This window comes from Dermacentor silvarum, chromosome 8 (assembly GCF_013339745.2).
Source record: "Dermacentor silvarum isolate Dsil-2018 chromosome 8, BIME_Dsil_1.4, whole genome shotgun sequence".
NCBI classification, from domain to species: domain Eukaryota; kingdom Metazoa; phylum Arthropoda; class Arachnida; order Ixodida; family Ixodidae; genus Dermacentor; species Dermacentor silvarum.
The window spans coordinates 729,843-744,467 of NC_051161.1; the positions used below are offsets into that span (position 1 = coordinate 729,843).

The window sequence follows — 14,625 nt, forward strand, 5'->3', positions numbered from 1 at the left end:
GTGAAAAATTCGTAGACTGGTGGTGGAGAAGTACCTTCAAACATAATTTTGCCTCACCAGTACTGCCAACGTACCCTTCTCCTTTGCACACATCCCCTCAGCTTCCAGCAAAAACACAACTTAGGTCGTCTCTGCTTCTGTGCGGAAGCGACATCATCTGCCATCTGCTACTGCCGTGTAGAGGTGTGAGATGCAACAGCAGTAAAAGTGGAAGTTCAGAAAGTGGAAGTGCCGGAAGTGGGAGCTGATGTGAGCGACAAATGAGAGAATGGTGGGGAACACCAAAGGTTTGCACTACTTAGCAAAATTGATGGAGTCATGTGGATAGAAGGGCTTTAGATGGTGCCATCTACATAGAAGTTGGTTAAACTAAAATTTTATGATAGGTTTTGTTTTTATATGGCAGATGGCAAGACAAAGCTTATTGATGGTCAGTGTTACACACATCTCTCATCTTTCAACAGTTTAACAAAAGTACACCACTCATGAAATTGGATCCTTCTCAATATTGCTCATGATCAAATGCTTTACGCTGTTAAGCAGAGAGTGCAAAAGAGTATTAGAAAACTCTGTGGCTTAAGAGATTTACGACAGCATGCTGTAGGTTGCCTTGACCCTCGCCTCCGAGTTCCAGGGTACCTGATGCGTATGCACACACTATGCTTCCATTCAAATTGAAGTCCCCACACAAAAATGTGTAGCATTTTTGTACATCTACAATAAAATGTGCTATTTCTGTTCTGTGCCCCCAGAACATTGTGTAATTGAGTAGATAACTTCCCGGTTAAAGGGTTAACAGGTGAATGAAAAATTAGCAACATGTTCATTCTTCAACTTAAACAGGCCATACCTGCAACAGGGCTCATCACAACTCCGGAAACACCAAGCAGAATTCCAAGCACAAATCCTTTAGCTGCTGTTGATAGTGACTCTGGCAGAGAGCTTGAGTGCTTCTCTAGTCTTCGCCTTCGTTTCTGCAGAAAGAAGTGAATGGTGATGTGAAATACAAAAGATCACTATTTGATCTCTATTGTGGCTAGAATAAAAGCAAGTGAACTGCTGGTCCTTTTACCCTCTTCCATGCTATTAAACCGAACCCTGACTCAAAGTGGCTTAATTTTTTAAGCAAAAAAACTAGGGTGATGGCATAAGGCAGCACTGAGCCCCTCACGGCCATAGAGGCTAATGAAGAGTGTCCTTATTCCAACATGCTCTTTTCAAGCAGAGAAAAAGACACCACACTTTCCTTGCTTCTCCCCGGTGGTGGCTATGCCTTGGTGAGTAGATACAAGCTTATTACCCACTACACCACTACCCAGGGCATCCAGAGAGTGACGAACAAGTCGGCAACTGAAGCAGTCAGTGTCCTCTCATTGATTGTCCAGAGAAGTACAAAGTGGAATGATGATGCTTGATGGCCATGAGCAGCGGGAAGCACAAGAAAAAGCAGGAAGCCAGAACAACAACCAGAATCGCATTCATTGTTTAGAACTTTAGACTCGCTCTCATAACATCGAAGCTGATCATGTGATGCCCAAAACGGATATCCTCGCAAAGTAGAAGGTGGACTCTTTCTTCCCTTTATTTGTTTCCATTCAGTACTAATGGAGGAGGCAGAGGTAAAAGCTGCATAAATGCAGCTTGAGGTGCCCTCAGTCCCCAAATGACAGCAATTATTATAAGAACAAATATTACAAATATCAAGAACATCGCTTAGACCTACAGGATACTGTTCAATCTCATTAAGAGATCATAAAAAAACAACAACTGTGAACTGAGGTTTCGTCAAGTTTTCAATGCACAGCTGATTGCTGGTTTTCAGCGGTTGTGTCACTAGAAACATGAGTGTGCTAGATGTGCTGGCAAGGCAATTTATAAGAACAAGACTGCCACACATCTTGCAGTCAGCCCAGTGAACTTGTCAAGCTGTAACATGTCTCATTACGTTTCGTATTTCTCAACGCACAAACCACTTCTCACTATTGTGTTAAGTCAACAATAGCAACACCAAGAACAAGAACAGACTCCAAAAGAAGCAAGGCACAAGTTCGTTTGGTGCATTGTCCTTCTGTCGTGACCTGACACCTGTGCAGCCATGTGAATGGTGCTCGTTGAACTCACATCAGCAATTATGAACACTGATATTTGTGATGATGAATGTGAAAAACTGCATCTTGTGAATAGTGGTAGTAGTGTGCAGTGCAAGAGACCAACAGACACATGCACTGTAACTAATAAATTGAATTTGCATTTGTGTCGCATTGAAACGGACACCACACCAATAACAAAACACTTGGGTAATTGCACTGCATGTGTACAAATATGGCATTGCATTTATGCCATTGTGTTACATGAGGTCAAGGTCTCATGGTGGTAAACACAATGCAAGGAACATTTGAGTTATTAAAATCCTTTATGGGGCATGAGCATAAAAGAAAAATACGTCTGTCATCAATGACGCACTAGCCGACTCCGCTAGCCTGAAGATCGTAGCCGCAGGGACACTCAAACATGTAGTTGAGGTCTCCTGCGTGGCGCTCGCTCAGCTCACAGGTCACAGCCTTCACTCAATTGCTGCCGTCTCCACAAGCCATCTGTCCCATCCGGCCTCCTGCCCATCGTTCCAGAGCATAGCTGGGCTGCTCTCTTCTGCTACGTGTCCTTTCGCAGCGTTGACCATGCTGCTTTTGTGCACTTTTCCACTTCATTCATATATTTGGTTCTTTTTGTTTGGCCACTTTCTTATTTTTCTCACATCTTCTTTCTCTTTATCTCTTCCTCTGCCACCTTATGCTTTCTTAGTTTCTTTTTATCATCTTTTCCCTGTTTCCTTATTAACTAATGACAGTATAAACATTGCATTGTGTTTGCCTAAATTTGCAAAAACATTTGCATCATTAATGTTATGTTTGCATAACCTTTAATACATATGCTAACATCAAAGAAAGCTCTGCTTAACAGTAAAAGGGTGCGACACTAAGACAGTTGGTATTCTATCTTGCAGTGAAAACAGCATAATAAATGAGGACTGAGACACACATAACATGAGCGCTGTAAAAAACAACTAAAGCTGTCAGTTGATCAGGCACCAAATGAAGGAAGAGCTACGGACAACTGGCAACTAACGCAAACAGCATTTACCACGCTGGCAAACTAAAGGCAAAAAAGTAAGGATAACGGCCAACACATATTTATTTATTTAGTTAGTTAGTTATTTATTCATTCATTCAATTACCCTCAAGGACCTAGGGTATTAGAGAGGGAAGTGGGTACAATATTATTAAATGCAATACAACAGCAGCGACAATAAAAACAATACATTACAATTGACAACCACAACAGGAATGATGCAACAGTTAGGTAGTTATTGACAAAGCAGATTCGTAGCAGCACTACTAAATGCATTATTCTCTGTAATGCCAACAACATTGTGTAGAAGGCGATTCCAACATGAACATCTATACTGGGAATAAATGAGTCATGATAACATTTAGTGTTTGAAAATGGAGCACCTACTTTAAGATGTAAGATGGTTTTGTTAGTAGCCTATCCTCAAGGAATGAATTGTTGTGATAAATCTTATCAAATGAACAAAAGTGGAAATTTTTTCTACGATGAAAGAGGCTTGGCAAGGAAAGTGTGTGTTTCACAGCTGTAACACTAGCGATGCAATGATAGTTGAAAAGAATGAAACGCGATGCACGATATTGTACTGCCTCTAAGTCAGCTATGAGTGATTTGAGACCAGGATCCCTTACAGATGCGGCACATTTTAGTTTAATTCCGACCAATGTTTTATAAAGCTGCATCTTGAGAGATGCAAAAGCTTGAGAAAAATTTCGGCGGAGGTAACCTAACATACGACTGGGCATTGTTGGTTATGTAATCAATGCGAGTTTTCGAAGATAAGTTATACGAGATGTGCACGTAAAGGTACGTGTATGTGTACAAAGATTCCAAATCAATTTTGTTAATGTGATATTGTTACAGTGCGTCAAAGGTAGTGGAGCAGCAGCATCAGCAGCAACAACATTAGGAAAGCAGCGAGGAAGAGAAGGACGACGAGCAGTACCGGCACCCACTTGCCCTATGGCTCCCTGAAATAAACGCCTTCTACACACCCCGTAACAATATGTTAGGTGAATAATATGTTGCCAACCAACATGTATACATTTGCATTGGTTAATGCTTAATTTCATCAACAAGGGTATAGCGATGGGGACTTGTTGGTGATTCATCAGTAACACTTTTGATGCAGCGCGAAACGTAACACGGACACAAGAAAGCACAAGTAAAAAGACAACACACAGCGCTACTAGCAACAACAATGTTTATTCTCAAAACCTTACCGTTTAAATACCACATGCTCCATAGCAGACATAGATCACGTGGAACCATTGAGAAACATGCGCAATTGAATTCGCACTATCGAACCATATTTAATGACTGCGACATTCTGCCAGAACAACCTCTCACCGCTTACACAGGAAATCAAACTCCTTAGGAGACAGCGCTATAGAAGGCTTGCTAATGCACAATTTACCAAGTGCATTGATAAGCTCTGCCTTAACAATGAACTGGGTGATATCTTATGCGACAGTGGCCGCGCCGAGGAAATGTCCACACATTATCCAGAACATGCGAGCCGACATTGTCTCTAGGGTTCACCGCTGGCGTCCGTTGGTCACAGCACCACCTCTGCACATTCCACGGCATGACTTCAGCCAAGGCCTCCGTAAACGGCGGTGCAGAAGTTGGCACGAGCAAGCGTCGCTCGCGCCGACACACCCTGCTTGCGAGAGCCACAGTAGCCAATGGTCACTGCCGGCTCTTTTCCCAGCCGCTGAGTACACAGGCTGCGTACACTCGACGCACTCGAGAAACACTAAAGTAGTGCAAGGGAGAGTGTGGGGTCTCACACATGCTCTTGGGACAAAGGAACGACAACACAGTAGTGCAAACAATCAAAAGGGCATTTATTGCACCTTTCATACACTAATACACACTAGCCGAATTACTACCAATAGAACATTCACATGGGCGCGCGACAAATCAAGGAAGTCTGACTCACTGCGACCGGATAGCGAGCGAATATGTTCGCCCCATGCTATGACACCATCACCTAGTCGTTCACGCGTGCGGTCACGTAAACGGTGGCGCGTTCGAACGATCCGTGTTCGTCCATACCAGTGCCCCGCTCCTAGCCACGCAAGACGTCTCGCGAAGCGTGGATCGGCGCACGCGCGAGACGTCCGCGTCGCTCACCGTTCCCAACCCAAAGAGAAAGAGCGCCTTCGACCTTTTTCTCCTAAGTCACCCTGCCGTTCGGAGGCGTTAGCATCGCGACACTCGGGCCATCTCTCGCAACGCGCCGCAACCACTACGACCGCCTACGGCGCCCAGCCACGCGGTGAATCCAGACCACGGGAGACGCGTGAGAGTTGCGCATCCCCATATCCCCCCAACCATAAATCACTACACATACTCCGGCGAAACATGTCACAAGGTCTATCAACGCGCGCGTCGCGAACAAAAGTTAGTACATGCGACAGTGGCGCCGCCGAGGAAATGTCCACAGGTTATCCACAACATGCGAGCTGACATTGTCTCTGGGGTTCACCGCTGGCGTCCGTTGGTCACAGCACCAGCTCTGCAGATTCGATGGCACGAGTCCAGCACAGGACTCCAGAAACGGCGACGCAGAAGTCGGCACGAGCAAGCGTCGCTCGCGCCGGCGAGAGCCGCTGTAGCCGTTGGTGACTGCCGCCTCTTTTCCCAGCCGCTGAGGGTTGCGAGCCGGACATAGGCAGCCGCCGAAGTCACTGCGCCTATCTGGCCACAGACATCTGCATCGCCTGGGGTAGCTCGATTGTAGTCCGGGGCAGCAGCGCTGACGATGTGCAGGTGACAGCAAACCAGGGGTGACTCCGCTCATGCTGCGTACACTCAACACACTCGACAAACACTAAAGTAGTGCAAGGGAGAGGAATTCGGCATACGCATCGCCCACGTGGTACGATGTTCAATTCGGCTAGCAAAATTTCGGGCGGCTATTCAGATGCTAAGTTCACGTGAACAAAGCTTGCTTTCTTTAATCGAACGAGTAATTTCAATTCGTGCGAGGCGAACTAATGAGGGAAGCAATCGGCGATCGGCGACACCTTAACACCACGGTCCACCAGGTTGTGTCCCTCAACGTGCGACAGGCGGCTTTGTAAAGCCTTAGGCCTAATGCGTCGCTACACTGACAACAACTGGCATCCCCCCCCCCCCCCCCCCAAAAAAAAACACATCACCCAAAATGGGCACAAGAACAGGCAGCCGTGAAGAGACGTTAGCTCTGTGAGGTGGTCCTACCCCGCTGGGTGCACACAGCATCCGAGTTGACGGCGCCCACCGTCCCAGACAGTGTCGGAGCGCCCGGTGCCAGGCCGCAATACCAGTCAGCCCGTAGCGACACCCGTGGCCCGCGGCAACCCGGCTCCCCGAGCCACGATTTCCGAAGTCAAAGATATAGAAGAAGCTATTTACATAAGAAATTCGGATCACCCACGAGGCTTCCGTACTCACTTGCTTCATGCTTGCCACTGCTTCGCGGGTGCTAGGCCTCGCTTTCCCAGGATGCAGACCACGTGGCTCTTGTACTAACGAGTGTACTTCAAGACACTCACGAAAAGGCTTAGCATGTTGAAAAGTTCAAACACGCTACAGCAACCATCGCCTCGCTCAAGAAAACACGCCGGCAACGCTAGCGATCAAAATCCATGCTAGGAATATGCTTTGGTTCAAACAAAGGTTGTCTCGAACTGAGCAAAACTTTATCGTCCGATGTCCCAAGAGGTCCACGTTGGGCAGACAGATGTGGGGTCTCACACGTGCTCTTGGGACAAAGGAACGACAAAACCCTAGTGTTAAGAGTCAAAAGGGCATTTATTGCACCTGTCATACACTAATGCATGCTAGCCGAATCATAGAACATTCACATGGGCACGCAACAAATCAAGGAAGTCCGACTCACCACGACCGGATAGCGAGTGAATATGTTCGCCTCATGCTATGACACCATCGCCTAGTGGCTCACGTGGACGGTCACGCGAACGGTGGTGAGTTCGAACGATCCCTGTTTGTCCATACTGGTGTCCTGCTCCTAGCCTCGCGAGACGATCTCGCGTAGTGTGGATCGGCGGAACTTCTCTCAGCTTGTCCGTTCTCTCAGCTTGTCGATTCGTGGTGGAGTGGAAGGCTGCCGATGTAACCTTGATGGATCAGATTTGCATTCAGAAAACTCTTGTATTCGAGGTACGTGAACTGTGCTCCATTATCTGAGACGACTGTGTCCGGTAGTCCATTTGTCACAAATGAATGATCTCTGCAGGACGCCAATCACGGTGAGTGATGTCATCGATGACACCCGAATGACCCCCGAGCCATTTTGAATACGAGTCAACCACTACCAGATCATGCTTAACCAACACGCCCAACTATCCATCCTAACTACCAGAAAGGTCTGCCCCTGAAATAGCCCGGCAAAATCGACATGCAGCCAGAACCATGGCAACTGAGTGGTCTCCAAATGGTGGACTAGTCCCCGGGGCATCTCTGGCCACATCTCTTGGCATGCCTCGCACCGGCAAACTCATTCTTCGATAGCAGCATCCATTCAGGGCCACCACACGTAGTTGCGAGCGAGTTCCTTCATCCTGACGATGCCTGGGTGTCCTGCATGCAGGGTTTCAAGTACATAGAAACATAACTTTTCAGGCACCACCACCCTATCACCCCAAAGCAAACAACCCTTGTGAATGGACAGTTGATGGTGCCACGAAATTAATGGCACAAATTGGGCGCTCACACGGTCCCTTGGCCAGCCCTTCCACACCCAGTTCAGCACATGGGAAAGGATTCAATCTTTCGCAGCGCAGGTGCCTATGTTCGCAGCATGGAGCGGGGGCTCTAGAATCATATTCAACAACATAACGACCTCTGCTGGCTCGGGGTAATCCTGGTGCGGCTGTGGCAGAGGCAGCCTCCTGAGGCCATCCGCGTGGAACTGCCGTCCACATTGGTGAAGCTGAGATTACTGGTAGCCATTTAAGAAAATGGACCAACGCAGCTGCTGCATACGTGGTGACAACATTTGTGGCGTCTGGAAGTCGGGAACGAACAACCTGAGCAGTGGCTTATGATCTGTGTGAATCTGAAATGGGTGGCCGTACACATAATCGTGGAACTTTTTCACACTTGCCACAACAGCAAGTGCCTCCTTGTCGATCTGTGCGTAGATTCTCTCGGCAGTGGACAAGGTTCACGAATAAAAGGCGATCGGTGCTTCGGTGCTGTCTGGCAATGGGTGGCGTAGCACGGCTCAACTACCGTATGGAGATGCATCGCACGCAAGGATCAAGGCACTCTGTTGCACTCGACCCCAGACCCAGGTTGTACGCTTGTCCAGCAGGCGAATTGTTGCCTTGTGGCGTAGGAAGACGTGGTAGTTGACGAGCCCCAGAAAAGCCTGCAGTACGGCTTTGTTCGTGGGGCGAGGCACATTTATGATTGCCTGTGTGTTGTTAGACATCGGATGGAAGCCTTTAGCATCGATAAGGAATCCCAGAAATTCCACGAGATCCACACCAAAATTACACTTGTCCTTGTTGAGCCTCAGCCCGACTTCTTGAAATCGACTGAGGAGATCGCGGAGGCAGTGAGAAAGCTCTTCGTGCGAGGCACCAGCAAAGATGATGTCATCGAAATACAGAACGATGCCTGGTATGCCGCGCAACAGGGTTTCCATCAGATTTTGAAAAATGCCGGGCGCAACACTGACCCCGAACTGTAGTCTTCAGACGTGGAATGCCCCCCGGTGCATTACTATGGTTTGTGTGTCCGCAGCTTCCTCGGTCACTGGCAGCTGCTGGTACGCCTGGGCCAATTCTAGTTTTGCAAGTACCTTTCCACCTGATAGGGACGAAAGCAGATGGCTCATCACCGGCACAGGATATGCGCAGGGCTGCAGGGCCTTGTTAAAAGTGCACTTGTAGTCAGTGCAAATGCAGATATCTTCGTTTGCCTTCAAAGGAGTTACAATAGGTTTTTCCCATTGGGGGTAGTCGACACGCTCAAGAATTCCCTGTAGTATCAGCTTATCCAGTTCGGCATTCATTTTGGGGCAGAGTGCAAATAGTACTGTCCGAGCCTTCAGGAGTACTGGTGCAACGTTGGGTTGAGAGTGAACTGCACCAGTGGTCCACGGTAACAACCCAGCAGTCCGTCGAATACGGAAACAAAATCTCTGAATAAGTCTTCGCACAGAGCAGACGGCTAGCTGACATGTTGTACCCCGGTGATACTGATGCCTAATGCTGGGAACCAATTCAGACCGAGCAGGCTCGGGCGCTCACCTTTGATGATTACCAGTTTCAGTAGCCCGTTGAAATGGTTGAATGCCACTCTATGCTAATTCCGTGCACGGCAATGCGGTTGTGTTGGTAATCTCTCATTACAATATCGAGCGGCTGCAGCTTCGGAAGTCGTCCTAGCTGTGGCATCGGAAATGAGTGACAATGTCGACCTCGAGTCCACTTCCAGCTGACGTTGACATACACCTTCTTCATGGCTTAGTTTTTTTCCCCTGGACAAAAAATATTACAAAAAGAAATGTGGGAGTGCGCCCGCACCACCCGAAGGTATAACGGGCATAAACAGCCAATCACAAAATAAAATAAAGTGGGTTATTGGCGACGAGAACCCAAAAAAATTTCAGAGAAAAAGCCAAAAGAACCCGCAGCCGACTCCCCAGGTGCCTCGTTGCGGCGATGAAAGCCTTGTCAGTTCGGGTGGTTTCAGGGCAAGATGCTCTTGCAAGGCAGACAGTATCGTTGAGAGTGTGGTTGGTGTCCTTTAACTGTGCCAGCGTCACAAGGGCCTTCGCTAACTGGAACGTCTCGGGACCACATCGGCTCAGGAAGCTGGGCCTCTGCTTGTCGGCGTTCTTTATGTCATGGGCTTACAAAAAGAACTCGAATCATTGAATGTAGACCTCCCAGTCCTCCGGCCGAGATAAATCGAATGGCTCGATGTAGCCTTCCGTGGCAGCGCCCATCAGACTTTCCGGCGGGTGGCTATTGTCCTTTTTCTTCAGTTGGTCCCAACGGTGAATCTGTGATGATGAACTCCCGGTCCTCTACTGACTACCGATAGCATTTCGTTATCTAGGTGCCGGTCCCATCCTCGTCGCCAGTGTTGTATCGCAGAAGCGACGACACCACTGACAAGCAGTTCGACTCAACTGAGAAGGGGCGCAGCTGCTTGCTGCTCTTTATTCACTCTCGTGGTGTCATGGTCAAAACCAAGCAAAGTTGCCAACATCATAAACTACAGCCATGGCATGCAAACGGCTGTAGCATGCGAACATAACAGTCAGCACTCACATTGAATGTGTCTCATTCCTCATTTCTCGCCATTTCCACTACAACTGTACTTAACACCGATTCCCACATATGCATTGTAATATTTTAAGTGCGGTATACCTGAAAAAATAAATTTAAGAAAAGAGAGAGAGACAAATACTTCGAGCATTTATTTATAAAATCTCTCAACCATTATATTGCAAAAGTGAACAGTACAAAACAAGAAACAAAATATAATGTTGACGAGAACACAAAAATGCTAAAAAGTAAAAAGTATTGCTGATGAGCTGACGCTGTCTTTGGCCATGTTTACCATAAACGAATGGATAAACTGAGCGCTAATACATGGCACAGAAGAGGTTAAAACATTTTTAGCCTCTTCCTCCCCCCTATGTAGGTGCTTGCTGCTGTCTTGCACAACGGGGTGGTACCGGATATAGTTAAGACCAAGTGGCCTGAGGCAACCAGAGCCATTATACACCAATGCAGGAGAACACGAAAACAGTGGCAGCTCGGGCTAATAATGGACATTACACCGAGCACAAACGTGAGATCAGTGGGGGTATTCCCCAACCCGTAGCACGTGCAATCACAGCTACGTAGGGTTGGGGCGAATAAGGCAACAATCGAGTCAACTCAACAATGTTTATGGCTGCGGGCAATAAAGTACACTTGCAGAGGGAAGTCCGCTCTGTATAATAAGTAATAAATAGGCTTGCCTCGTTGCGTGTAGAAGTCACGCAAGCGAGGTTACTCACAGGTTGCAGCAGGTATATCCGTAGGGGCAGGTCAGGTGTAGTGAGGTCAGAGAGACCCGGGGGTCTCTCGGTCGCGCTCTTTTATACCTTATTACCCTTTCGCTAGGTTAACGACTGCACAAAGAGCGATGGAACAAAAAATCTTAGGACTAACGTTAAGAGACAGGAAGAGAGCAGTGTGGATAAGAGAACAAACGGGGATAGCCGATATTCTAGTTGCCATTAAGTGGAAGAAATGGAGCTGGGCAGGCCATGTAATGCGTAGGATGGATAACCGGTGGACCATTAGGGTTACAGAATGGATACCAAGAGAAGGGAAGCGCAGTCGAGGTCGGCAGAAAACCAGATGGGATGATGAAGTTAGGAAATTTGCAGGCGCAAGTTGAAATACGCTAGCGCAAGACAGGGGTATTGGAGATCGCAGGGAGAGGCCTTCGTCCTGCAGTGGACATAAAATATAGGCTGCTGCTGATGATGATGACCTTTTCGCCTGTCGGATACCTTCCCTCTTCGCGTGCGGGTACGCAGGTCGCGAGAGAGAGGTGAGGCGAGCGAGAACTGGGAGAGGGCAAAGTGCCTCTCTCTCGTGTCCACCAGGTTCCCGTGCACATGTGATGACGAGTGTACGCGGGAAAAGATGTCTGCCCGGCTCCCGCCGCATGCACTACGTGTGCATGTGACGACGAGCGTGTGCGGGAGAAGATGGGCGCACGTGCTCCCCACAGATCCAACACAAACAAAATAGGTCAAAGCACGTGCTGAGTGCGGAGGAAACAAAGGCTCAGAAGCGTTAATTAAAGCAGGAATGTTTTTGATAAGCAGCGAAGCATGGTTTAGAATGTGGCTGCATGCTGGCTCTTAAATGCAAAGTGGCAACAATGGGCATCGATGAGTACTGTGAACATTTTGCTGAATAACACAAAGTGAAGCAATGTCGATATGCAGTGAAGAATGGCTTGGAACATGAGTGCACATTTGCTTGTAAACAGGAAGCTGGCATCATCAATACTCAGCAATGAGACAGTATCAGAACTGGACCGTGTCGTGAATGCGTGCAAACAAGAGGTTGTGGGGTCTCACACGTGCTCTTGGGACAAAGGAACGACAACACAGTAGTGCAAACAATCAAAAGGGTATTTATTGCACCTTTCATACACTAATACATGCTAGCCGAATTACTACGCATAGAACATTCACATGGGTGCGTGACAAATCAAGGAAGTCCGACTCACTGCGACCGGATAGCGAGCGAATATGTTCGCCCCATGCTATGACACCATCACCTAGTCGATCACGTGTGCAGTCACGTAAACGGTGGTGCGTTCGAACGATCCGTGTTCGTCCATACCAGTGCCCCGCTCCTAGCCACGTGAGACGGTTTCGCAAAGCGTGGATCGGCGCACGCGCAGCACGTCCACATCGCTCACGGATCCCAACCCAAAGAGGAAGCGCCTTCGACCTTTTTCTCCCAACTCACCCCGCCGTTCGGTGGCGTTAGCATCGCGACACTCGCGCCATCTCTCGCAATGTGCCGCAACCACTACGACCGCCGCCGGCGCTTAGCCACGCAGAGAAGCCGGACTACAGGAGAAGCGAGCTATGCGGGGAAAACAACATCAGGGGACGCTTGAGAGTCGCGCATCCCCACAATGTACGTTTGGGAAACACGTCGTACAGGATGAGTTTGGTTTGGCGTGAAGTGTACGTGTGTGATACACTCCGGTTCCTGTTGGATGTGGCTGCAGCAGTGGAGCGCCACAAATTTACGCTGAGTTAGGTATTTCTTAGCGAAAATGTGTACAACTTCATTGTGTGCTCTATACATGCAAATACAGCATTCCTTGTGAACACCAAAGAAAGCTTAGCTTAAATCAATTCCTGCAGTTCGCAGGATCCACATAAGTTTTCCAAGAACTCCAGAAAATTTGACTACCAAATTAAGATGGCATAATGACTTTCGCTGGTGACATTGGTTTTAGTGCAAATGTGAGACCGCGCAGTCAGCTGTATTGGTGGAGATGGGAAATGAAGTGGTGAGGCACAGGGTGAAGGAAAGAAATATGATTAGTATGGCTCTACAATTTACACTGTGGAAGTGACGCAATAAATTATAAACCTTCTTTTGCATCCTTCGGTGTTTGAAATGTGTGTCAGCTGTTACCCTAGTAATACTAATGTCTGACAAGAAGTCACCAGAGATTTAAGTCCATGTAAACTTGCATCAAAAGAGGCCATCCAGCAAGGACTTTAGCGGTACCTGTAGTGAAAAACAAACCAACCAGATGTACACTCACATTCTGGTAATCTTCATCAAAGGAAAGCACGGCCAGAACTTTCCCCAGGGATCCTGTGATCAGGGCGATGGAACCAGCAGAGCTTCCTGGAAGGAAAAAGGTGCTGTACAATATGAGCAAGGACAACCCATCGCTTATGCATTCTAAATCACTGACCAATGGTGTGACCCATTAGGCTCTGTGCACCTCTTGACAGACCTTCAGCAAACTCTTCTGGGCTCTGAATAGATCCCTGTAAAAAAAAATCAGGTGATATTCAAACTGCAGCTATGCATAACAAGACCCAATGTTTCTCCATTGTCCACAATTAACCCAAATGGTTCCAGTGGTGAACTTTGTTATTGTCGCCTTCCTTTATTGCATTTGTTTCAGCAGCAAGCAGGTCACTTTAAGTCACCATAACAGAACCACAGAGAAGTGAGCCAGTAGCAAAGAACCTTAAACAGCAGCACACCTGTTAAAGACAATGTTGCTTTGCTAATGCCCCGCAGTCTTTGGAAGGGTCATATGTGCCCAGTTTCAGCCAGTGCTCTCTTGTGCAATTTCTGTCCCTATCAATGTTCCCCTTTAAGGGATTAGTAGATAAGTAGATCGAACCCCCTCCCCCGATTCGACAGTGTCGAATAGGGGGAGGAGGTTCGATTTGGGTTCAACACACTCCGATATCGCTCTGGTTCATTTTTTTTCTTAAATATAAAAACTATACTGGTTTGCAAACCACTTTGCAAATCGTTTCGGTGCAGTCCACTTTATCCTCCCCAATGAGGACATGCTGCACAGTGCTCTAGACTTGTCTGCATGGCGCATGTGCAAGTTTTCTCTAAAGGAGGCAGGGATGGACTCCCTGGCACATGGATGACAGCAATTCATGTTTTTAAATGAATATTATAATGAAGCTTAATACTGTATAGCTACAGCAGGCATACACGTAAAGACAACTACCTTAGGTAGTGGCGTCACTAGAGTGCACAGCACGCAGTGCGGTGCCTCCCTCCTTGCTCTCCCTTTACCCCGCGTTTGCTTTTATCAGCATCTGCCCCAAGCATGTGCAAAATTGCAGAAAATGGTCTTTGAGGACTGTGGGGTCTCACACGTGCTCTTGGGACAAAGGAACGACAACACAGTAGCGCAAACAATCAAAAGGGCATTTATTGCACCTTTGATATA

At 47.7% G+C, this 14,625-nt stretch overlaps 1 protein-coding gene across 1 annotated transcript in view; it reads right to left on the bottom strand.

The window, feature by feature from the left end:
- The window catches only part of LOC119460513 (intermembrane lipid transfer protein VPS13A), a 1,139,096-nt gene that overhangs the window by 181,359 nt on the left and 943,112 nt on the right, over window positions 1-14,625 (bottom strand). The window contains exons 73-75 of the mRNA XM_037721434.2: window positions 13,615-13,690; window positions 13,459-13,544; window positions 851-974 (exon numbers count right to left, since the gene is read on the bottom strand). Coding sequence (XP_037577362.2) covers window positions 851-974; window positions 13,459-13,544; window positions 13,615-13,690 — 286 coding nt within the window. The remainder of the gene's footprint in view (window positions 1-850; window positions 975-13,458; window positions 13,545-13,614; window positions 13,691-14,625) is intronic.